At 45.1% G+C, this 24828-nt stretch overlaps 1 protein-coding gene across 2 annotated transcripts; it reads left to right on the top strand.

Moving 5' to 3' along the window:
• Positions 1–24405, top strand: LOC135560341 (cytochrome P450 3A27-like). 2 transcript variants are annotated; one of them, XM_065002229.1, is made up of 13 exons: positions 1–439; positions 687–780; positions 1194–1246; positions 4964–5063; positions 5306–5419; positions 11522–11610; positions 19016–19164; positions 19637–19754; positions 20076–20182; positions 21344–21504; positions 22113–22339; positions 22705–22867; positions 23529–24405. In XM_065002229.1, exons 1-13 carry the CDS (start codon positions 366–368, stop codon positions 23652–23654), a joined length of 1575 nt encoding a protein of 524 aa, XP_064858301.1. In that variant the 5' UTR covers positions 1–365; the 3' UTR covers positions 23655–24405. The 2 variants fall into 2 exon arrangements, with proteins under 2 accessions (XP_064858301.1, XP_064858300.1); XM_065002228.1 differs by having other exon boundaries at positions 2–439; positions 19637–19764; positions 20104–20182.
• The last annotated feature ends 423 nt before the right edge of the window (positions 24406–24828 follow it).

Raw genomic sequence — 24828 nt, 5'->3', positions numbered from 1 at the left:
ATCACACAGGTGCTTTTCCGACGGGATACAATAACAACTTGTTAACAACAACTTGCACGGTCTCTAACAGAGTACGGAGAAGAGCAACGGTTCCATTGTGGCTCATCCTTATTGTAGCTAGCATCACACAGGTGCTTTTCCGACGGGATACAATAACAACTTGTTAACAACAACTTGCACGGTCTCTAACAGAGTACTGAGAAGAGCAGCGGTCGGTAGGCGAGATCTGCCGCGTCACAGAAGAACCACACTAAAACCGGACAGAAAAAACCCCAACTCAAAATCTGTCAGACCATCGGAGAAGTGAACTCGAACGAACCTGAGAGGAAACGGAGCCTTTGTTTTCGGAAGCAGCAGGGGGAAAGATGATGAGTTTTCTGCCATACTTCTCAGCTGAGACCTGGACCCTCCTGGCCCTCCTCATCACCCTCATTGTAGTGTAAGGACTTACATCAAATCAAATGTTATTTGTCACATTTATCGTAGTTAACCGGTGTAGACTAACAGTGAAATGCTTAGTTAGGGGTCCAGTTCCAACAATGCAAGATAAGATGTATATATATTGTATAGTTCTCTAGAACATACTGATAGTTAACGTGTGTGTGTGTGTGTGTGTGTGTGTGTGTGTGTGTGTGTGTGTGTGTGTGTGTGTGTGTGTGTGTGTGTGTGTGTGTGTGTGTGTACAGGTATGGGTACTGGCCCTATGGTGTATTCACTAAGATGGGTATCCCTGGTCCCAAACCCCTACCTTACTTTGGCACAATGATGGAGTACAGAAAGGTTAGTACCCATTCAGAATAAACATCTCTCTCATCTTTTAAACAACAGTGTTATTTCCCCCCATGTAAAACAATACGTTGAGAAGGAAAAAGAGGACTAGCCGGTTGTTTTAACAATAGATAAATACAAGGTAATATGAGACTTGATCAGTCTAGAAGTTGTGTTCCTTGACCCTGGGGGACCATAGAAAATAACAAACCCTCCTCAACTCTCACCTGTTTCAAGTGTGTTCTCTGTTCAGCTGTAGGACACACCACGTGACCTCCTAGGGCATGTTTTTAAAATCTCGCTCGCTCTCATTCCATCTCTCTCTCTCTCTCTCTACCTCTTTCTCTCATTCACTCTCTCTCTCTCTCTCTCTCTCTCTCTCTCTCTCTCTCTCTCTCTCTCTCTCTCTCTCTGTCTCTCTGCAGGGTTTCACTAACTTTGACACAGAGTGCTTTCAGAAGTACGGGAGAATCTGGGGGTGAGTTCAGTTGACTGTACCGTACTAGGATGACTTACAACTGTACTATGCTCTTTCCTTTCATCACCTGCTGGAGCTGTCATGTGACCATGAGGAATAGTATTAATAATATCAACAACAACCCGACTAATGTTTTCTTTGTAGTTTTATATGAGGTGGTTAAATGTGTGTCTGTGTTTCTCCTCTGTGAAGGTTCTATGATGGGAGGAAGTCTGTTCTGTGTATCATGTAGGATTGTAGGTGTATCCAGACCCCTTCACTTTTTCCACATTTTGTTACATTACAGCCTTGTTCTAAAATGGATTTAATCGTTTTGTTCCTCATCAATCTACTCACACAATTCCCCATAATGAGAAAGCAAAACCTGTTTGTTTTTTAAAGTTTTGCAAATGTATGAAAACAAAACAAATTAAATATCACATTTACGTAAGTATTCAGTCCCTTTACTCAGAACTTTGCTGAAGCACTTTTGGCAGCAATTACAGCCTCGCGTCTTCTTGGGTATGATGCTACAAGCTTGGCACACCTATATTTGGGGAGTTTCTCCAATTCTTCTCTGCAGATCCGGTCTCTGGCTGGGCCACTCAATGACATTCAGAGATCTGTCCCAAAGCCACTCCTGTGTTGTCTTGTCTGTGGCTTAGGGTTGTTGTCCTGTTGGAAGGTGAACCTTCACTCCAGTCTGAGATCCTGAGCGCTCTTAAGCAGGTTTTCATCAAGGATCTCTCTGTACTTTTCTCCGTTCATTTTTTCTTTGATCCTGACTGGTCTCCCAGTCCCTGCAGCTGAAAAACCTCCCCACAGCATGATGCTGCCACCACCATGCTTCACCGTAGGAATGGTGCCAAGTTTCCTCCAGACGTGACACTTTTCATTCAGGCCAAAGAGTTTAATCTTGGTTTCATCATCAGACCAGAGAATCTTGTTTCTCATGGTCTGAGTGTCACGACTTCCGCCGAAGTTGACGTCACTGGTCTTCGAGAGCCATCGCCGATCTACGGGTTTCAATTCCCCAATTACCCTCTGTTTGTTTGTATGTTATGCCGTCCGTTATGTGCTTTATTGTATTTTGGATTAAATTAATTTCCTCCTGGAAGGTTCTCCACAGAGGAACTCTGGAGCTCTGTCAGAGTGACCATCAGGTTATCTCCCTGACCCAGGCCCTTTTCCCCGATTGCTCAGTTTGGACAGGTGGCCAGCTCTAGGAAGAGTCTTGGTTTTTTTCACCTTTATTTAACCAGGTAGGCTAGTTGAGAACAAGTTCTCATTTGCAACTGCGACCTGGCAAAGATAAAGCGTAGCAATTTGACACATACAACAACACAGAGTTAGACATGGAATAAACAAAACATACAGTCAATAATACAGTAGAACAAAAGAAAACAAAAATCTATATATACAGTGAGTGCAAATGAGGTAAGTTAAGGAAATAAATAGGCCATGGTGGCGAAGTAATTACAATATAGCAATTAAACACTGGAATGGTAGATCGCCAGAAGATGGATGTGCAAGTAGAGATACTGGGGTGCAAAGGAACTAGATAAATAAATAAATACATACAGTATGGGGATGAGGTAGGTAGATAAATGGGCTGTTTACAGATGGGCTATGTACAGGTGCAGTGATCTGTGAGCTGCTCTGACAGCTGATGCTTAAAGCTAGTGAGGGAGATGTGAGTCTCTAGCTTCAGAGATTTTTGCAGTTCGTTCCAGTCATGGGCAGCAGAGAACTGGAAGGAAAGTAGACCAAAGGAGGAATTGGCTTTGGGGGTGACCAGTGAAATATACCTGCTGGAGCGCGTGCTACGAGTGGGTGCTGCTATGGTGACCAGCGAGCTGAGATAAGCCGGGGCTTTATTTAGCAGAGACTTGTAGATAACCTGTAGCCAGTGGGTTTGGCGTCGAGTATGAAGCGAGGGCCAACCAACGAGAGCGTACAGGTCGCAATGGAAGGTAGTGTATGGGGCTTTGGTGACAAAATGGATGGCACTGTGATAGACATCCAGTTTGTTGAGTAGAGTGTTGGAGGCTATTTTATAGATGACATCACCAAAGTCGAGGTTCGGTAGGATGGTCAGTTTTATGAGGGTATGTTTGGCAGCATGAGTGAAGGATGCTTTGTTGCGATATAGGAAGCCGATTCTAGATTTAATTTTGGATTGGAGATGCTTAATGTGAGTCTGGAAAGAGAGTTTACAGTCTAACCAGACACCCAGGTATTTGTAGTTGTCCACGTAATCTAAGTCAGAGCCGTCCAGAGTAGGGATGCTGGACGGGCGAGCATGTGCGGGCAGTGATCGATTGAATAGCATGCATTTAGTTTTACTTGCGTCTAAGAGCAGTTGGAGGCCACGGAAGGAGAGTTGTTTGGCATTGAAGCCCGTCTGGAGGTTATTTAACACAGTGTCCAAAGAGGGGCCAAAAGTATACAAAGTGGTGTCGTCTGCATAGAGGTGGATCAGAGAATCACCAGCAGCAAGAGTAACATCATTGATGTATACAGAAAAGAGAGTCGGCCCGAGAATTGAACCCTGTGGCACACTCATAGAGACTGTCAGAGGTACGGAAAACAGGCCCTCCGATTTGACAAACTGAACTCTATCAGAGAAGTAGTTGGTAAACCAGCCGAGGCAGTCATTAGAGAAACCAAGGCTGTCGAGTCTGCCAAGAAGAATGCTGTGATTGACAGAGTCGAAAGGCTTGGCCAGGTCGATGAACACGGCTGCACAGTAATGTCTCTTATCGATGGCGGTTATGATGTCGTTTATGGACCTTGAGCGTGGCTGAGGTGCACCAATGACCAACTCTGAAACCAGATTGCATAGCGTATTGTGTGTAGATTTATGAGGGTTTTGTATTTATCTATTTTAGAATAAGGCTGTAACTTAACAGAATGCCATAGATGTACGATGAGAGGCAGTGTCACGCCCTGACCTTAGTTCTCTTTGTTTTCTTTATTATTTGGTCAGGGTGGTGTGTTTAGTTTTTATATTGTCTTGGGGTTTAACTAGTCTAGGTGTTTATTTGTCTATGGTTGCCGAGATTGGTTCTCAATCAGCTGTTTATCGTTGTCTCTGATTGGGGACCATATTTAGGTAGCCATATTCCTTGGAGAGTTTGTGGGTTGTTATTCTATGTTTAGTTCTCTGTCCTGAGTCTGTCCAGAACCGCTTCACGGTTCGTTTTCTTGTTTAGTTTAGTTCTGTTCAGTGTTCTCTCTTTAATTAAAGAGTTATGTTCCCTTACGACGCTGCGCCTCTTTATGACGACCGGTCGACCTCTTTATGGCGACCGGTCGCCTCTTTATGACGACCGGTCTCCTCGTTACGACGCTGCGCCTCTTTATGACGACCGGTCGCCTCTTTATGACGACCGGTCTCCTCGTTACGACGCTGCGCCTCTTTATGACGACCGGTCGCCTCTTTATGACGACCGGTCTCCTCGTTATGACACTGCGCCTTGGTCGCCTCTTTATGAAGACCGGTCTCCTCGTTACGACGACGCTGCGCCTCTTTATGACGACCGGTCTCCTCGTTACGACGAAATGCCTCTGTGAAGGATCTATGATGGGAGGCAGTCTGTACCATGTAGGTGTGTATATATAGTGGTTAAAGCCAGGTGTGTTTCTCCTCTGTGAAGGATCTATGATGGGAGGCAGTCTGTACCATGTAGGTGTATATATAGTGGTTAAAGCCAGGTGTGTCTCTCCTCTGTGAAGGATCTATGATGGGAGGCAGCCTGTTCTGTGTATCATGGACAAAAGCATGATCAAGACCGTCCTGATTAAAGAGTGTTACAACATCTTCACCAACCGCAGGGTGAGACACACACACACACACACACACACACACACACACACACACACACACACACACATATCCCCTAATAATAATCGGAATAATAATAATCCTAACATTATGACTGATATTATTAATACATTATTTGTAGCATTCATTATTCATACATTTTAAAGTAGGGTGAATATTATGTAAATACGGTTATCAATATTCAATCATATAATTAACACGTGTTATCATTATAACTGACCTCCATGTTTTAGAACTTACGTCTCAACGGCGAGATGTTTGATTCGTTGTTCGTTGCCGAGGACGATACATGGAGACGGATCCGCAGTGTCCTCTCACCTTCCTTTACCTCTGGACGACTGAAAGAGGTAGAACCATCCCTCCATCTCTCCTTTTCTATGTTTTATCAACTTGTTATAAACGCTTTATAGCTTGTTAAAAACTCTTTATAAACTCTTTATAGCTTGTTAAAAACTCTTTATTAACTCATTATAGCTTGTTATAAACTCATTATCGCTTGTTATAAACGCCAAGATGGCGTAGCAGTAAGTCGTCCTGTCGTATCGTCTCTCTGTAAATATCGTCTCTTTTTCGTTTTAGATATTTTTTCTTCGCATAGCTTTAAAAACATTTTGCTAAACCTAAGCTTCCAAATACTCTTCTGCAACCCGCCAATGTAGCTACTTTTCCTAAAGTATTTATATTTACTTTGCAACCGGACCCCCTCAACTGAAGCTAGCCAGCTAACTACCAGCTATGCTAGCGGTCTTCAGCTAACCGGTCATCAACTAACCTTTAGCTCGGAAAGCTCTCGCCAGTTCGAACAACACGACGCTAACCAGAGCATAACGGACCTATTTATTTTTTTTACCCCCGGATTCCCACCACAAACGGAACATTCTTCAGCTGGATCTTCACAACTAGCTATCGAGCTAAACAGCAACCCTGGTTGATTACTCCTGGCTAGCGTTTCCACCCACGTAGCTTGAAGCTAGCCCGGCCAGAGCTCCTAGCATACTCCTGGACTACAATACCTTGACCTACGAGCGGTCTAACGATATCACAGCATGAAGAGGAATAAACAGACTCACCCCATCGCGACGTCCTCCAAAGGCTAACTCTCTAGCACTCGCTATCTCCTTGCTTGCTAATTCGGCATGCTAACTGCTAGCTTGTTTAGCCCAGGTCCGCTAACTACTACCTTGTTTACCCCGGCCTGCTAATCTGTTAGCTTGTTAGCACAGGCCTGCTAACCGGCTGCATCGCCGCGTCCCAAAAACGCAGTGGTCCATATGTACTTTATCTCTTCCCGATTTAAAAAAAAAATGTGTTTATACCTTCCAGAAACCTGCCTCACCCAATGTGATATGGAATCGCTATTATCTTTATTTTTAGAACACACTCAAGAACCTCCAGAAGCTAACCAGCTAGCCAGCTACAAGCTATTTAGTCATTGTTAGTTTTTTTAACCTGGATAACACTCGCCAGCCCAGCCCCCCTGCCCCATCCACCGCTGCCCCCTGGACTCTGATCACTTGGCTACATAGCTGATGCACGCTGGACTGTCCATTAATCACGGTACTCCATTCTGCTTGTTTGTTTTATCTGTCGGCCGAGTTGCCTAGTCAATGCCATTTCACCTGCTGTTGTTATGCTAGCTGATTAGCTGTTGTCTCACCCACTGTTTTAGCTAGCTTTCCCAATTCAACACCTGTGATTACTGTATGCCTCGCTGTATGTCTCTCTCAAATGTCAATATGCCTTGTATACTGTTGCTCAGGTTAGTTATCATTGTTTTAGTTCACAATGGAGCCCCTAGTCCCACTCCTCATACCCCTGATACCTCCTTTGTCCCACCTCCCACATATGTGGTGACCTCACCCATTACAACCAGCATGTCCAGAGATAAAACCTCTCTCATCATCACCCAGTGCCTGGGCTTACCTCTGCCGTACCCGCACCCCACCATACCCCTGTGTGTGCATTATGCCCTGAATATATTCTACCATGCCCAGAAACCTGCTCCTCTTATTCTCTGTCCCCAACGCTCTAGGCGACCAGTTTTGATAGCCCTTAGCCGCACCCTCATACTACTCCTTCTCTGTTCCGCGGGTGATGTGGAGGTAAACCCAGGCCGTTCATGTCCCCAGGCACCCTCATTTGTTGACTTCTGTGATCGAAAAAGCCTTGGTTTCATGCATGTCAACATCAGAAGCCTCCTCCCTAAGTTTGTTTTACTCACTGCTTTAGCACACTCTGCTAACCCTGATGTCCTTGCCGTGTCTGAATCCTGGCTCAGGAAGGCCACCAAAAATTCAGAGATTTCCATACCCAACTATAACATCTTCCGTCAAGATAGAACTGCCAAAGGGGGAGGAGTCGCAGTCTACTGCAGAGATAGCCTGCAAAGTAATGTCATACTTTCCAGGTCCATACCCAAACAGTTCGAACTACTAATTCTGAAAATTACTCTCTCCAGAAATAAGTCTCTCACTGTTGCCGCCTGCTACCGACCTCCCTCAGCTCCCAGCTGTGCCCTGGACACCATTTGTGAATTGATTGCCCCCCATCTAGCTTCAGAGTTTGTTCTGTTAGGTGACCTAAACTGGGATATGCTTAACACCCCGGCAGTCCTACAATCTAAGCTAGATGCCCTCAATCTCACACAAATCATCAAGGAACCCACCAGGTACAACCCTAACTCTGTAAGCAAGGGCACCCTCATAGACGTCATCCTGACCAACTGGGCCTCCAAATACACCTCCGCTGTCTTCAACCAGGATCTCAGCGACCACTGCCTCATTGCCTGTATCCGCTACGGTGCCGCAGTCAAACGACCACCCCTCATCACTGTCAAACGCTCCCTAAAACACTTCTGTGAGCAGGCCTTTCTAATCGACTTGTCCCGGGTATCCTGGAAGGACATTGACCTCATCCCGTCAGTTGAGGATGCCTGGTCATTCTTTAAGAGTAACTTCCTCACCATTTTAGATAAGCATGCTCCGTTCAAAAAATGCAGAACTAAGAACAGATACAGCCCTTGGTTCACTCCAGACCTGACTGCCCTCAACCAGCACAAAAACATCCTGTGGCGGACTGCAATAGCATCGAACAGTCCCCGCGATATGCAACTGTTCAGGGAAGTCAGGAACCAATACACACAGTCAGTCAGGAAAGCTAAGGCCAGCTTCTTCAGGCAGAAGTTTGCATCCTGTAGCTCCAACTCCAAAAAGTTCTGGGACACTGTGAAGTCCATGGAGAACAAGAGCACCTCCTCCCAGCTGCCCACTGCACTGAGGCTAGGGAACACAGTCACCACCGACAAATCCATGATTATCGAAAACTTCAGCAAGCATTTCTCAACGGCTGGCCATGCCTTCCGCCTGGCTACTCCTACCTCGGCCAACAGCTCCGGCCCCCCCGCAGCTCCTCGCCCAAGCCTCTCCAGGTTCTCCTTTACCCAAATCCAGATAGCAGATGTTCTGAAAGAGCTGCAAAACCTGGACCCGTATAAATCAGCTGGGCTTGACAATCTGGACCCTCTATTTTTGAAACTATCCGCCGCCATTGTCGCAACCCCTATTACCAGCCTGTTCAACCTCTCTTTCATATCGTCTGAGATCCCCAAGGATTGGAAAGCTGCCGCAGTCATCCCCCTCTTCAAATGGGGAGACACCCTGGACCCAAACTGTTACAGACCTATATAGAAATATTAGGATGAGCAATGTCGAAGTCTGGAGTATAAAATTATAAATATAAGTATATATTTTTTAAATTGATTTTACCTTTATTTAACTAGGCAAGTCAGTTATGAACAAATTCTTATTTACAATGACGGCATAGGAACAGTGGGTTAACTGTCTTGTTTTTAGTGGCAGAACAACTGATTTGTACCTTGTCAGCTCGGGGATTCGATCTAGCAACCTTCCGGTTACTAGTCCAACGTCCTAACCACTAGGTTACCTGCTTCCACTAATGTGATGTGATGTATAGACATTATGGACATTATGTTGATAGAATATATAGGAAATCTGTAGAATACATGGATAGAATTGTATACAGTTGAAGTTGGAAGTTTACATGCACTTAGGTTGGAGTCATGAACATCTCTGGGGGACGTGGGATGGTAGACGATGATAGAGATGGTAGAGATGACCAACATCCAGTGAAATTGAAACATACAAGTTTTATACATCGGTTTAAAGATTAACTTCTTGTTAATCCAACCACTGTGTCAGATTTCAAAAAAGGCTTTACGGCGAAAGCAAACCATGAGGCACCAAATCAAACAAACACATGACAATCATCAAACCAGCATTACATTAAAAATCCCACTTCCTGGATTCTCTGGTTTCACCTGCCATATCAGTTATTTTATACTCACGGACATTATGTTTTGGAAACTTTAGCGTGTTTTCTATCCAAATCTACCAATTATATGCTTCTGAGTAACAGGCAGTAACAGGCAGTTTACTTTGGCCTCGCTTTGCATGCGGATGTCAAAATACTGCCCCCCAGTTAAAACTAGTTTTTCAACCACTCTACAAATTTCTTGTTCACGGACTATAGTTTTCTCAAGTCGGTTAGGACATCTACTTTGTGCATGACACAAGTAATTTTTCCAACAATTGTTTACAGACAGATTATTTCACTTATAACCCCATGTTAAACATGGTAAACTCAAACACCATGGGACCACGCAGCCTTCATACCGCTCAGGATGGAGACACGTTCTGTCTCCTAGAGATGAACACAATTTGGTGCAAATCAAGCCTAGAACAACAGCAAAGGACCTGTCCTAAATCAACATAACTTGAAAGGACGATCAGCAAGGAAGAAGTCACTGCTCCAAAACCGCCATAAAAATGCCAGACCATGGTTTGCAACTGCACATGGGGACAAAGGTTGTACTTTTAGAGAAATATCCTCTGGTCTGATTAAACAAAAATAGAACTGTTTGGCCATAATGACCATCATTATGTTTGAAGGAAAAAGGGGGAGGCTTGCAAGCCGAAGAACACCATCCCAACTGTGAAGCACGGGGGTGGCAGTATCATGTTGTGGGGGTGCTTTGCTGCATGAGGGACTGGTGCACTTCACAAAATAGATGGCACCATGAGGAACAAACATTATGTGGATATATTGAGGCAACATCTCAAGACATCAATCAGAAAGTTAATGCTTGGTCGCAAATGGGTATTCCAAATGGACAATGAACCCCAAGCATACCTCCAAAGTTGTTTCTGACCCACTGGGAATGTATGAAAGAAATAAAAGCTGAAATAAAACATTCTCTCTACTATTATTCTGACATTTCACATTCTTAAAATGAAGTGGTGATCCTAACTGACCTAAGACAGGGAATTTTTAATTGGATTAAATGTCAGGAATTGTGAAAAACTGAGTTTAAATGTATATACAGCAAAAGCTAGCCTTGACTAGAAACAGCATATACAGTGCATTCGGAAAGTATTCACTCTCTCTCTCGCTCTCTCTCTCTCTCTCTCTCGCTCTCTCTCTCTCTCTCTCTCTCTCTCTCTCTCTCTCTCTCTCTCTCTCTCTCTCTCGCTCTCTCTCTCTCTCTCTCTCTCTCTCTCTCTCTCTCTCTCTCTCTCTCTCTGTCTCTCTCTCTCTCTCTCTCTCTCTCTCTCTCTCTCTCTCTCTCTCTGTCTCTCTCTCTCTCTCTCTCTCTCTCTCTCTCTCTGTATCAAATCTTGCTGCTGGTATTTCACACAGTAGATCAAAATCGGGCTTGTATCTGTGTAATCTAAGGGAAATATGTGTCTCTAATATGGTCATATATTGTGCAGGAGCTTAGGAAGTGCAGCTCAGTTTCCACCTCATTTTGTGGGCAGTGAGCACATAGCCTGTCTTCTCTTGAGAGCCAGGTCTGCCTACGACGGCATTTCTCAATAGCAAGGCTATGCTCACTGAGTCTGTACATAGTCAAAGCCATCCTTAAGTTTGGGGCACAAATGTTATGTGGTCAGTAGTTTTGTGGTCAATAGTTGTGGTCAGTAGTTGTGTGGTCAGTAGTTGCGGTCAGTATTATGCCACTGTGTAGTCTCTGTTTAGGGCCAAATAGCATTCTAGTTTGCTCTGTTTTTTATTAATTCTTTCCCTCTCTCTCTCTCTACCTCTCTACCTCTCTCTCTCTCTCTCTGTCTCTCTACCTCTCTACCTCTACATCTCTCCCTCTCTACCTCTCTCTCTACCTCTCTACCTCCACCCTCTCTCTCTCTCTTTCTCTCTCTACCTCTCTCTCTCTCTGTCTCTCTGTCTCTCTACCTCTCTACCTCTACCCTCTCTCTACCTCTCTCTCTACCTCTCTACCTCCATCCTCTCTCTTTCTCTCTCTACCTCTCTCTCTCTCTCTTTCTCTCTCTACCTCTCTCTCTCTCTCTCTCTCTCTCTCTCTCTCTACCTCTCTACCTCTCTCTACCTCTCTCTCTCTCTACCTCTCTCTCTAGATGTTTGGTATCATGAAGCAGCACTCTGCTAACCTGCTGAACGGAATGAAGAAGCAGGCAGATAAAGACCAGACCATCGATGTGAAGGAGTGAGTCCTGATTCCTAACCTCTGGCTATTCACCTTGTGCCACTTGAGATCCTGGTTCGAGTCCAAGCTATGTCGTAGCCGCAAGCCATGAGACTGCTGAACAATTAATCAAATTGCCACCCAAACTGTTTACATATTTCTTACTTCAGTTGATTTAGTAAATATTTTCTTAACTCTAGTTCTTGAACTGCATTCTTGGTTAACTTAAGGGCTTGTAAGTAAGCATTTCACAGTTAGGTTGTATTCGGCGCAAGTGACCGATACATTTGATTTCATTTAGTTGTGTGGTTGTGGTCAGTAGTTGTGTGGACAGTAGATGTGTGGTCAGTGGTTGTGGTCAGCAGTTCTGTATTCAGTAGTTGTGTGGTCAGTAGTTGTGTGGTGAGTAGTTGTGTGGTCAGTAGTTGCGGTCAGTAGTTGTGTAGTTGTGTGGTCAGTAGTTGCGGTCAGTAGTTGTGTAGTTGTGTGGTCAGTAGTTGTGTGGTCAGTAGTTGTGGTCGGCAGGTGTGGTCTGTAGTTGTGGTCAGTAGTTGTGTTGTCGATGGTTGTGTGGTCGGTGGTTATGTGGTCAGTAGTTTTGTGGTCAATAGTTGTGTGGTCAGTAGTTGCGGTCAGTAGTTGTGTAGGTGTGGTCATTATGTGTGTGATTAGTAGATGTGGTCAGTAGTTGTGTGGTCAATAGTTGTGTGGTCAGTAGGTGTGGTCAATAGTCGTGTGGTCAGTAGGTGTGGTCAGTAGTCGTGTGGTCAGTAGGTGTGGTCAGTAGTTGTGTGGTCAGTAGGTGTGGTCAGTAGGTGTGGTAAATAGTTGTGTGGTCAGTAGTTGTGTGGTCAGTAGGTGTGGTCAATAGTTGTGTGGTCAGTAGGTGTGGTCAATAGTTGTGTGGTCAGTAGGTGTGGTCAATAGTCATGTGGTCAGTAGGTGTGGTCAGTAGTCGTGTGGTCAGTAGGTGTGGTCAGTAGTTGTGTGGTCAGTAGGTGTGGTCAATAGTTGTGTGGTCAGTAGTTGTGTGGTCAGTAGGTGTGGTCAATAGGTGTGGTCTGTAGTTGTGTGGTCAGTGGTTGTGGTCAGTAGTTGTGGTCTGTAGTTGTGTGGTTGTGGTCGGTAGTTGTGGTCTGTAGTTGTGTGGTCGTTGTGGTCAGTAGTTGTGTGGTCAGTAGTTGGTGGTCAGTAGTTGTGTGGTCAGTAGGTGTGTGTTTGTGGTCAGTAGGGGTGGTCAGTAGGTGTGGTCAATAGTTGTGTGGTCAGTAGGTGTGGTCTAGTTGTGTGGTCAGTGGTTGTGGTCAGTAGTTGTGGTCTGTAGTTGTGTGGTTGTGGTCGGTAGTTGTGGTCTGTAGTTGTGTGGTCGTTGTGGTCAGTAGTTGTGTGGTCAGTAGTTGGTGGTCAGTAGTTGTGTGGTCGGTAGTTGTGTGGTCGGTAGTTGTGGTCAGTAGTTGTGTGGTTGGTAGTTGTGTGGTTGTGGTCAGTAGTTGTGTGGGTCAGTGGTTGGTGGTCAGACATTGTGTGGTTGTGGTCAGTAGAGGTCAGTAGTTGTGTGGTTGTGGTCAGTGGTTGTGGTCAGTAGTTGTGTGGTCCTGGTCAGTAGTTGTGTGGTTGTGGTCATTATGTGTGTGGTTAGTAGGTGTGGTCATTATGTGTGTGGTTAGTAGGTGTGGTCATTATGTGTGTGGTCAGTAGTTGTGTGGTCAGTAGGTGTGTGGTTGTGGTCATTATGTGTGTGGTTAGTAGGTGTGGCCAGTAGATGTCGTCAGTAGTTGGTGGTCGTGGTCATTATGTGTGTGGTCAGTAGGTGTGGTCATTATGTGTGTGGTTAGTAGATGTGGTCAGTAGTTGTGTGGTTGTGGTCAGTGGTTGTGGTCAGTAGTTGTGTGGTTGTGGTCATTATGTGTGTGGTTAGTAGGTGTGGTCATTATGTGTGTGGTCAGTAGGTGTGGTCATTATGTGTGTGGTCAGTAGGTTTGGTCATTATGTGTGTGGTCAGTAGGTGTGGTCATTATGTGTGTGGTCAGTAGGTGTGGTAATTATGTGTGTGGTCAGTAGATGTGGTCAGTAGTTGTTTGGTTGTGGTCATTATGTGTGTGGTCAGTAGTTGGTGGTTGTGGTCATTATGTGTGTGGTTAGTAGGTGTGGTCATTATGTGTGTGGTCAGTAGGTGTGGTCATTATGTGTGTGGTCAGTAGGTTTGGTCATTATGTGTGTGGTCAGTAGGTGTGGTCATTATGTGTGTGGTCAGTAGGTGTGGTAATTATGTGTGTGGTCAGTAGATGTGGTCAGTAGTTGTTTGGTTGTGGTCATTATGTGTGTGGTCAGTAGTTGGTGGTTGTGGTCATTATGTGTGTGGTTAGTAGTTGTGGTCATTATTTGTGTGGTCAGTAGATGTGGTCAGTAGTTGTGTGGTTGTGGTCATTATGTGTGTGGTTAGTAGGTGTGGTCATTATGTGTGTGGTCAGTAGATGTGGTCAGTAGTTGTGTGGTTGTGGTCATTATGTGTGTGGCCGGTGGTTGTGGTCATTATGTGTGTGGTCAGTAGGTGTGGTCATTATGTGTGTGGTCAGTAGATGTGGTCAGAAGTTGTGTGGTTGTGGTCATTATGTGTGTGGTTAGTAGGTGTGGTCATTATGTGTGTGGTTAGTAGGTGTGGTCATTATGTGTGTGGTCGGTAGATGTGGTCAGTAGTTGTGTGGTCGTGGTCATTATGTGTGTGGTCAGTAGGTGTGGTCAGTAGTTGTGTGGTTGTGGTCAGTGGTTGTGGTCAGTAGTTGTGTGGTTGTGGTCAGTAGTTGTGTGGTTGTGGTCATTATGTGTGTGGTTAGTAGGTGTGGTCAGTAGGTGTGGTCATTATGTGTGTGGTCAATAGGTTTGGTCATTATGTGTGTGGTCAGTAGGTGTGGTCATTATGTGTATGGTCAGTAGATGTGGTCAGTAGTTGTTTGGTTGTGGTCATTAAGTGTGTGGTCAGTAGTTGGTGGTTGTGGTCATTATGTGTGTGGTTAGTAGTTGTGGTCATTATGTGTGTGGTCAGTAGATGTGGTCAGTAGTTGTGTGGTTGTGGTCATTATGTGTGTGGTTAGTAGGTGTGGTCATTATGTGTGTGGTCAGTAGATGTGGTCAGTAGTTGTGTGGTTGTGGTCATTATGTGTGTGGTTAGTAGGTGTGGCCGGTGGTTGTGGTCATTATGTGTGTGGTCAGTAGGTGTGGTCATTATGTGTGTGGTCAGTAGATGTCGTCAGTAGTTGTGTGGTTGTGGTCATTATCAAATCAAATCAAATCAAATTTATTTATATAGCCCTTCGTACATCAGCTGATATCTCAAAGTGCTGTACAGAAACCCAGCCTAAAACCCCAAACAGCAAACAATGCAGGTGTAAAAGCACGGTGGCTAGGAAAAACTCCCTAGAAAGGCCAAAACCTAGGAAGAAACCTAGAGAGGAACCAGGCTATGTGGGGTGGCCAGTCCTCTTCTGGCTGTGCCGGGTAGAGATTATAACAGAACATGACCAAGATGTTCAAATGTTCATAAATGACCAGCATGGTCGAATAATAATAAGGCAGAACAGTTGAAACTGGAGCAGCAGCACAGTCAGGTGGACTGGGGACAGCAAGGAGTCATCATGTCAGGTAGTCCTGGGGCACGGTCCTAGGGCTCAGGTCCTCCGAGAGAGAGAGAAAGAAAGAGAGAATTAGAGAGAGCATATGTGGGGTGGCCAGTCCTCTTCTGGCTGTGCCGGGTGGAGATTATAACAGAACGTGGCCAAGATGTTCAAATGTTCATAAATGACCAGCATGGTTGAATAATAGTAAGGCAGAACAGTTGAAACTGGAGCAGCAGCATGGCCAGGTGGACTGGGGACAGCAAGGAGTCATCATGTCAGGTAGTCCTGGGACATGGTCCTAGGGCCCAGGCCAGTTGAAACTGGAGCAGCAGCATGGCCAGGTGGACTGGGGACAGCAAGGAGTCATCATGTCAGGTAGTCCTGGGGCATGGTCCTAGGGCTCAGGTCCTCCGAGAGAGAGAAAGAAAGAGAGAAGGAGAGAATTAGAGAACGCACACTTAGATTCACACAGGACACCGAATAGGACAGGAGAAGTACTCCAGATATAACAAACTGACCCTAGCCCCCCGACACATAAACTAATGCAGCATAAATACTGGAGGCTGAGACAGGAGGGGTCAGGAGACACTGTGGCCCCAACCCGAGGACACCCCCGGACAGGGCCAAACAGGAAGGATATAACCCCACCCACTTTGCCAAAGCACAGCCCCCACACCACTAGAGGGATATCTTCAACCACCAACTTACCATCCTGAGACAAGGCCGAGTATAGCCCACAAAGATCTCCGCCACGGCACAACCCAAGGGGGAGGCGCCAACCCAGACAGGCCGACCACAACAGTGAATCAACCCACCCAGGTGACGCACCCCCAGGGACGGCATGAGAGAGCCCCAGTAAGCCAGTGACTCAGCCCCGTAACAGGGTAGAGGCAGAGAATCCCAGTGGAAAGAGGGGAATCGGCCAGGCAGAGACAGCAAGGGCGGTTCGTTGCTCCAGAGCCTTTCCGTTCACCTTCCCACTCCTGGGCCAGACTACACTCAATCATATGACCCACTGAAGAGATGAGTCTTCAGTAAAGACTTAAAGGTTGAGACCGAGTTTGCGTCTCTGACATGGGTAGGCAGACCGTTCCATAAAAATGGAGCTCTATAGGAGAAAGCCCTGCCTCCAGCTGTTTGCTTAGAAATTCTAGGGACAATTAGGAGGCCTGCGTCTTGTGACCGTAGCGTACGTGTAGGTATGTACGGCAGGACCAAATCAGAGAGATAGGTAGGAGCAAGCCCATGTAATGCTTTGTAGGTTAGCAGTAAAACCTTGAAATCAGCCCTTGCTTTGACAGGAAGCCAGTGTAGAGAGGCTAGCACTGGAGTAATATGATCAAATTTTTGGTTCTAGTCAGGATTCTAGCAGCCGTATTCAGCACTAACTGAAGTTTATTTAGTGCTTTATCCGGGTAGCCGGAAAATAGAGCATTGCAGTAGTCTAACCTAGAAGTGACAAAAGCATGGATTAATTTTTCTGCATCATTTTTGGACAGAAAGTTTCTGATTTTTGCAATGTTACGTAGATGGAAAAAAGCTGTCCTCGAAATGGTCTTGATATGTTCTTCAAAAGAGAGATCAGGGTCCAGAGTAACGCCGAGGTCCTTCACAGTTTTATTTGAGACGACTGTACAACCATTAAGATTAATTGTCAGATTCAACAGAAGATCTCTTTGTTTCTTGGGACCTAGAACAAGCATCTCTGTTTTGTCCGAGTTTAATAGTAGAAAGTTTGCAGCCATCCACTTCCTTATGTCTGAAACACATGCTTCTAGCGAGGGCAATTTTGGGGCTTCACCATGTTTCATTGAAATGTACAGCTGTGTGTCATCCGCATAGCAGTGAAAGTTTACATTATGTTTTCGAATAACATCCCCAAGAGGTAAAATATATAGTGAAAACAATAGTGGTCCTAAAACAGAACCTTGAGGAACACCGAAATTTACAGTTGATTTGTCAGAGGACAAACCATTCACAGAGACAAACTGATATCTTTCCGACAGATAAGATCTAAACCAGGCCAGAACATGTCCGTGTAGACCAATTTGGGTTTCCAATCTCTCCAAAAGAATGTGGTGATCGATGGTATCAAAAGCAGCACTAAGGTCTAGGAGCACGAGGACAGATGCAGAGCCTCGGTCCGTTGCCATTAAAATGTCATTTACCATTATGTGTGTGGTTAGTAGGTGTGGTCATTATGTGTGTGGTCAGTAGATGTGGTCAGTAGTTGTGTGGTTGTGGTCATTATGTGTGTGGTCAGTAGTTGTGTGGTTGTGGTCATTATGTGTGTGGTTAGTAGGTGTGGCCGGTAGATGTGGTCAGTAGTTGGTGGTGACTAGTTGTGGTCTCTAGTTGTGGTGACTAGTTGTGTGGTCAGTAGTTGGTGGTGACTAGTTGTGGTCTCTAGTTGTGGTGACTAGTTGTGTGGTCAGTAGTTGGTGGTGACTAGTTGTGGTGTCTAGTTGTGGTGACTAGTTGTGTGGTCAGTAGTTGGTGGTGACTAGTTGTGGTCTCTAGTTGTGGTGACTAGTTGTGGTCTCTAGCTGTGGTGACTAGTTGTGTGGTCAGTAGTTGGTGGTGACTAGTTGTGGTCTCTAGTTGTGGTGACTAGTTGTGTGGTCAGTAGTTGGTGGTGACTAGTTGTGGTCTCTAGTTGTGGTGACTAGTTGTGTGGTCAGTAGTTGGTGGTGACTAGTTGTGGTCTCTAGTTGTGGTGACTAGTTGTGTGGTCAGTAGTTGGTGGTGACTAGATGTGGTCTCTAGTTGTGGTGACTAGTTGTGTGGTCAGTAGTTGGTGGTGACTAGTTGTGGTCTCTAGTTGTGGTGACTAGTTGTGTGGTCAGTAGTTGGTGGTGACTAGTTGTGGTCTCTAGTTGTGGTGACTAGTTGTGTGGTCAGTAGTTGGTGGTGACTAGTTGTGGTCTCTAGTTGTGGTCTCTAGTTGTGGTGACTAGTTGTGTGGTCAGTAGTTGGTGGTGACTAGATGTGGTCTCTAGTTGTGGTGACTAGTTGTGTGGTCAGTAGTTGGTGGTGACTAGTTGTGGTCTCTAGTTGTGGTGACTAGTTGTGTGGTCAGTAGTTGGTGGTGACTAGTTGTGGTCTCTAGTTGTGGTGACTAGTTGTGTGGTCAGTAGTTGGTGGTGACTAGTTGTGGTCTCTAGTTTTGGTCTCTAGTTGTGTGGTCAGTAATTGGTGGTGACTAGATGTGGTCTCTAGTTGTGGTCTCTAGTTGTGGTCAGTAGTTGTGTGGTTGTGGTCATTATGTGTGTGGTTAGTAGGTGTGGCCGGTGGTTGTGGTCATTATGTGTGTGGTCAGTAGATGTGGTCAGTAGTTGTGTGGTTGTGGTCATTATGTGTGTGGTTAGTAGGTGTGGTCATTATGTGTGTGGTTAGTAGGTGTGGCCGGTAGATGTGGTCAGTAGTTGGTGGTGACTAGTTGTGGTCTCTAGTTGTGGTGACTAGTTGTGGTCTCTAGTTGTGTGGTCAGTAGTTGGTGGTGACTAGATGTGGTCTCTAGTTGTGGTGACTAGTTGTGTGGTCAGTAGTTGGTGGTGACTAGATGTGGTCTCTAGTTGTGGTGACTAGTTGTGTGGTCAGTAGTTGGTGGTGACTAGTTGTGGTCTCTAGTTGTGGTCACTAGTTGTGTGGTCAGTAGTTGGTGGTGACTAGTTGTGGTCTCTAGTTGTGGTGACTAGTTGTGTGGTCAGTAGTTGGTGGTGACTAGTTGTGGTCTCTAGTTGTGGTCTCTAGTTGTGGTCAGTAGTTGTGTAGTTGTGATCAGTAGTTGTGTAATTGTGGTTGTGTTGCAGGTTCTTTGGGCCCTACAGTATGGACGTGGTCACCAGCACAGCTTTCAGTGTGGACATTGACTCTCTGAACAACCCTTCAGACCCCTTCGTCTCCAACGTCAAGAAGATGCTCAAGTTTGACCTGTTCCACCCACTGTTGCTACTAATCTGTGAGACTGTATACGTACATACACACACAGACACAAAGTTGTAATTTTTAATCACATGAAGATGTTTACCTTTCTATAAAACTTTCCTCTCCACCTCTCCTCATCTCCTCTCCTCTCCTCTCCCGACCTCTACTCCCCTCCTCTTCTCCTCTCTGGTCCTCTACTCCTCTCCTTCTCTCCTCTCCCCTCTGCTCCTCTCCTCTTCTCCTCTCCTGTCCTCCACTCCTCCCCTCATCTCCTCTCCTGTCCTCCCCTCCTCCTCCACTCCTCTCCTCTCCTCCTCCTCTCCTCCTCTTCTCCTCTTCTCCTCTCCCCTCCTCATCTCCTCTTCTCATCTCCTCTCCCCTCCCCTCCTCCTCCCCTCCTCTCCTCTCCCCTCCTCCTCATCTACTCTCCTGTCCTCCCCTCCTCCTCCCCTCCTCTCCTCATCTCCTCTCCTCATCTCCTCTCCTCCTCTCCTCTCCTTCTCCAGTTTTGTTTCCCTTCACTGGTCCGATCTTGGAGAAGATGAAGTTTTCTTTCGTCCCAACTGCGGTGTTCAACTTCTTTTACGCCTCGCTGGCTAAGATCAAATCTGGACGTGACACCGGGTTCTCAACTGTAAACATGTATATTTGATCATGTTGATATTTTCATCTGTACATTTGTATTTGTACTGTAATATTCTGTATTTACTTATTATATAACTATGAAACTATGAAATGTAACTAGAACTAGAACCAATATGGAATGTCTATATCGATATCATGTCGGAATTTAAAAATACTATTATTGGGACCCAAAAATCTACATTCATATTAGAATCTGTTTGTGTTGGTTGTGATTGGACGAGATCAATTGGAATCTGTCTGTGTTGGTTGTGATTGGTCCAGATCCAGTAGAATCTGTTTGTGTTGGATGTGATTGGACAGATTTGACCTCATTTCTTTCTGCTTCCAGAGTCGGGTGGATTTCTTACAGCTGATGATCGACTCTCAGAAAGGCAGCGACACAAAGACAGGAGAGGAACAGACTAAAGGTACCTGCCGAACAAACACCTGTTAACTATTGTTACAAACACACACCTGTAAACTACTGTTACAAACACACACCTGTAAACTACTGTTACAAACACACACCTGTAAACTACTGTTACAAACACACACCTGTAAACTACTGTTACAAACACACACCTGTTACAAACACACACCTGTAACCTACTGTTACAAACACACACCTGTAAACTGCTGTTACAAACACACACCTGTAACCTACTGTTACAAACACACACCTGGAAACTACTGTTATAAACACACACCTGGAAACTACTGTTACAAACACACACCTGTAAACTACTGTTACAAACACACACCTGTAAACTGTTGTTACAAACACACACCTGGAAACTACTGTTACAAACACACACCTGTAACCTACTGTTACAAACACACACCTGTAAACTACTGTTACAAACACACACCTGTTAACTACTGTTACAAACACACACCTGTAACCTACTGTTACAAACACACACCTGTAAACTACTGTTACAAACACACACCTGTAACCTACTGTTACAAACACACACCTGTAAACTACTGTTACAAACACACACCTGGAAACTACTGTTACAAACACACACCTGGAAACTACTGTTACAAACACACACCTGGAAACTACTGTTACAAACACACACCTGGAAACTACTGTTACAAACACACACCTGGAAACTACTGTTACAAACACACACCTGGAAACTACTGTTACAAACACACACCTGTGATCTACTGTTACAAACACACACCTGTAAAATACTGTTACAAACACACACCTGTAATCTACTGTTACAAACACACACCTGTAATCTACTGTTACAAACACACACCTGTAAACTGCTGTTACAAACACACACCTGTAAACTGCTGTTACAAACACACACCTGTAATCTACTGTTACAAACACACACCTGTAAACTATTGTTACAAACACACACCTGTAACCTACTGTTACAAACACACACCTGTAATCTACTGTTACAAACACACACCTGTAAACTATTGTTACCAACAAACACCTGTAAACTACTGTTACAAACACACACCTGTAATCTACTGTTACGAACACACACCTATAAACTACTGTAACAAATACACACCTGTTACAAACTATTCCCTCCTCTCCTCTCTCTCTCCCTCCAAAGGACTGACTGATCATGAGATCTTGTCTCAGGCCATGATCTTCATCTTCGCTGGCTACGAGACCAGCAGCAGTACTATGAGTTTCCTGGCCTATAACCTGGCAACCAACCCCCATGTCATGACCAAACTGCAGGAGGAGATAGATACTGTGTTCCCCAACAAGGTAACCCCCACACCATGACCAAACTGGAGGAAGAGATAGATACTGTGTTCCCCAACAAGGTAACCCCCACACCATGACCAAACTGCAGGAGGAGATAGATACTGTGTTCCCCAACAAGGTAACCCCCACACCATGACCAAACTGCAGGAGGAGATAGATACTGTGTTCCCCAACAAGGTAACCCCCACACCATGACCAAACTGGAGGAGGAGATAGATACTGTGTTCCCCAACAAGGTAACCCCCACACCATGACCAAACTGCAGGAGGAGATAGATACTGTGTTCCCCAACAAGGTAACCCCCACACCATGACCAAACTGGAGGAGGAGATAGATACTGTGTTCCCCAACAAGGTAACCCCCACACCATGACCAAACTGGAGGAAGAGATAGATACTGTGTTCCCCAACAAGGTAACCCCCACACCATGACCAAACTGCAGGAGGAGATAGATACTGTGTGGTGATAGATATTGTGATTTGTGTGTTACCCTGGTGTCAGATGAAGAAGGATCCTGTGTGGGTGCCAGATGTGGTGAGGTACTGATGTGTATGTAACAGCGGTGTCAGATGGGGTGAGGTAATGATGTGTGTGTAATCACGGTGCAGGCTCCAATCCAGTACGAAGCTCTGATGCAGATGGACTATTTGGACTGTGTGTTGAACGAGTCTCTGAGACTGTACCCCATCGCCCCGCGACTGGAGAGGGTCGCCAAGAAGACGGTGGAGATCAACGGCATCGTCATCCCCAAAGACTGCGTTGTCCTGGTTCCCACGTGGACCCTCCACCGTGACCCAGAGATCTGGTCTGATCCTGAGGATTTCAAACCAGAGAGGTACTGGACCGCACCGTAACCACAATCCAACGATAACACAACCTTAATACAACAATAACACAACATAACCACAGCACAACCAAAAATCAACTACCACACAATGTGTAATGTGTCTGAACCACAACCTCAAATCAACTACCACACAATGTTTAATGTGTCTGAACCACAACCTCAAATCAACTACAATACAATGTGTAATCAAATCCAATCAAATCAAATTTATTTATATAGCCCTTCGTACATCAGCTGATATCTCAAAGTGCTGTACAGAAACCCAGCCTAAAACCCCAAACAGCAAACAATGCAGGTGTAAAAGCACGGTGGCTAGGAAAAACTCCCAATGTGTCTGTCCTCTCCCTGTCCAGGTTCAGTAAGGAGAACAAGGAGTCTATTGATCCGTACACGTACATGCCGTTTGGGGCGGGGCCCAGGAACTGTATCGGGATGCGCTTCGCCCTGATCATGATCAAACTGGCCATGGTCGAGATCCTCCAGAGTTTCACTTTCTCCGTCTGCGACGAGACCGAGGTGAGACGCTCACCTGAGCAGACAGAATATGACATCATCAAACATCAGTATCTGTTTCAGCATGGTCAACACCTGTTTTAACATGGTCATCACCTGTTTTAACATGGTCACCACCTGTTTTAACATGGTCACCACCTGTTTTAGCATGGTCACCACCTGTTTTAACATGGTCAGTGCCTGTTTTAACATGGTCACCACCTGTTTTAACATGGTCACCACCTGTTTTAACATGGTCACCACCTGTTTTAGCATGGTCAGCGCCTGTTTTAACATGGTCACCACCTGTTTTAACATGGTCACCACCTGTTTTAACATGGTCACCACCTGTTTTAGCATGGTCACCACCTGTTTTAACATGGTCAGCGCCTGTTTTAACATGGTCACCACCTGTTTTAACATGGTCGCCACCTGTTTTAACATGGTCACCACCTGTTTTAACATGGTCACCACCTGTTTTAGCATGGTCAGCGCCTGTTTTAACATGGTCACCACCTGTTTTAACATGGTCACCACCTGTTTTAACATGGTCACCACCTGTTTTAACATGGTCACCACCTGTTTTAACATGGTCAGCACCTGTTTTAACATGGTCTGTTATTCTCTATAGATCCTGTTGGAGATGGACAACCAGGGTTATGTTCTGTCATTTTATTCTCTATAGATCCCTCTGGAGATGGACAACCAGGGTCTGCTGATGCCAAAACGACCAATTGAACTGAGGCTGGAGGCCCGTAGAAACACCCCTAGCAACACCACCGCTACCACTCTGAAGAGTCCAACAACGTGACCAAATGCAGGAGCACCCCACCCTACCCTACCTTGGAGTACCTCTCTCTCTCTCTTTTCCCCCCCACACAAAAGGGCTTTACTACAAACAGAAATACTCCCCCGCTAATTAACATTTCTGGAATCTTTTATTTCAGCTCATGAAACATTTTTGTTCAACAGCCTCTCTATCTATCTATCTATCTGTCGATCGGCTACTGAATATTCAGTCCTTATCCTAACCCTGCTATAGGCTACTGAATATTCAGGCTGGGATTCAATAGGCTACTTAATATAATATGATAATAAGAACTGCATTCACGATAAATGTTGCATATGTCAGTTCAATCAGAAATGACCTTTAAAATGGCACATAGCTGACAAAGCGCTGGGATTGAGTCCTGGTCTCAGTCTCATGCTTGGTTTGAGTAGGACTCAGAAACCCATTTCCACCAGGTAAAAGAGAGATAGTAATACTATGGATGCATTAGAGGTACATGTCTTGTTAAAGTTAGACACCAGGGGGTATTAAATCCATGGCATGATGTCATGTCTGGATTCTGCACACTGGTGGCTGGTGGCTGGAATTCTCCTAGAATGTAGAACTCTGCCTGGTGTTCTCTAGAACTGTACTCTCATTCTGTTCCTCTGGGTGTTCTGCTGTCCAGTCATTCCAAAATAGAATCTTTACTGTCTGTTGAGATGATCCCTGCAGCTGCTTGGTTTTAACTTTAATCATCACAAACCAATAAAATCATCACACTAATGAACAAGGTCGTCTGTGTATTTATTAACATTCATAAGACAAAACTTAAGACACAAACACACACAAATATACATGAGAACAATCTATATAGATTGATTTGTGTTTTTTATCAAGACATACTGTATTTATAATTTCATTCAGCTAGGCCTAATCGTAGTGTGACGACTTGGTCATCCACAAACGTTTCTTTTCAGATCCCAATACCTCCCCTTTGTGGCCGTTGGATGTAAATACACAGCCCATTACAAACTATTAATCCACTTTCCACATTTTACAGCTCTTGTACTTTCTGCATTCATAAACACAGTGTAGAGAATAGAGCAAAGTTCACATAGAGCAAAGTTCACATAGAGCTACTATTTACCATTACTGCATAGTGAGGTGATTTCCCCCCAGATCAGCCTATAGTAACTATTGACCATTCATATTT

The sequence above is a fragment of the Oncorhynchus nerka genome, linkage group LG15 (genome assembly GCF_034236695.1).
Source record: "Oncorhynchus nerka isolate Pitt River linkage group LG15, Oner_Uvic_2.0, whole genome shotgun sequence".
NCBI classification, from domain to species: domain Eukaryota; kingdom Metazoa; phylum Chordata; class Actinopteri; order Salmoniformes; family Salmonidae; genus Oncorhynchus; species Oncorhynchus nerka.
This window is presented reverse-complemented; position numbering and strand designations above follow the sequence as displayed.

Bases quoted from the DNA above. Each gene is read 5' to 3' on its own strand.
- LOC135560341 (XM_065002229.1), top strand. From the start codon at position 366: ATGATGAGTTTTCTGCCATACTTCTCAGCTGAGACCTGGACCCTCCTG. The intron at 440-686 runs GTAAGGACTTAC...GTGTGTGTACAG, and splicing joins CTCATCACCCTCATTGTAGT to GTATGGGTACTGGCCCTATG. The intron at 22,340-22,704 runs GTACTGGACCGC...CTCCCTGTCCAG, and splicing joins GAGGATTTCAAACCAGAGAG to GTTCAGTAAGGAGAACAAGG.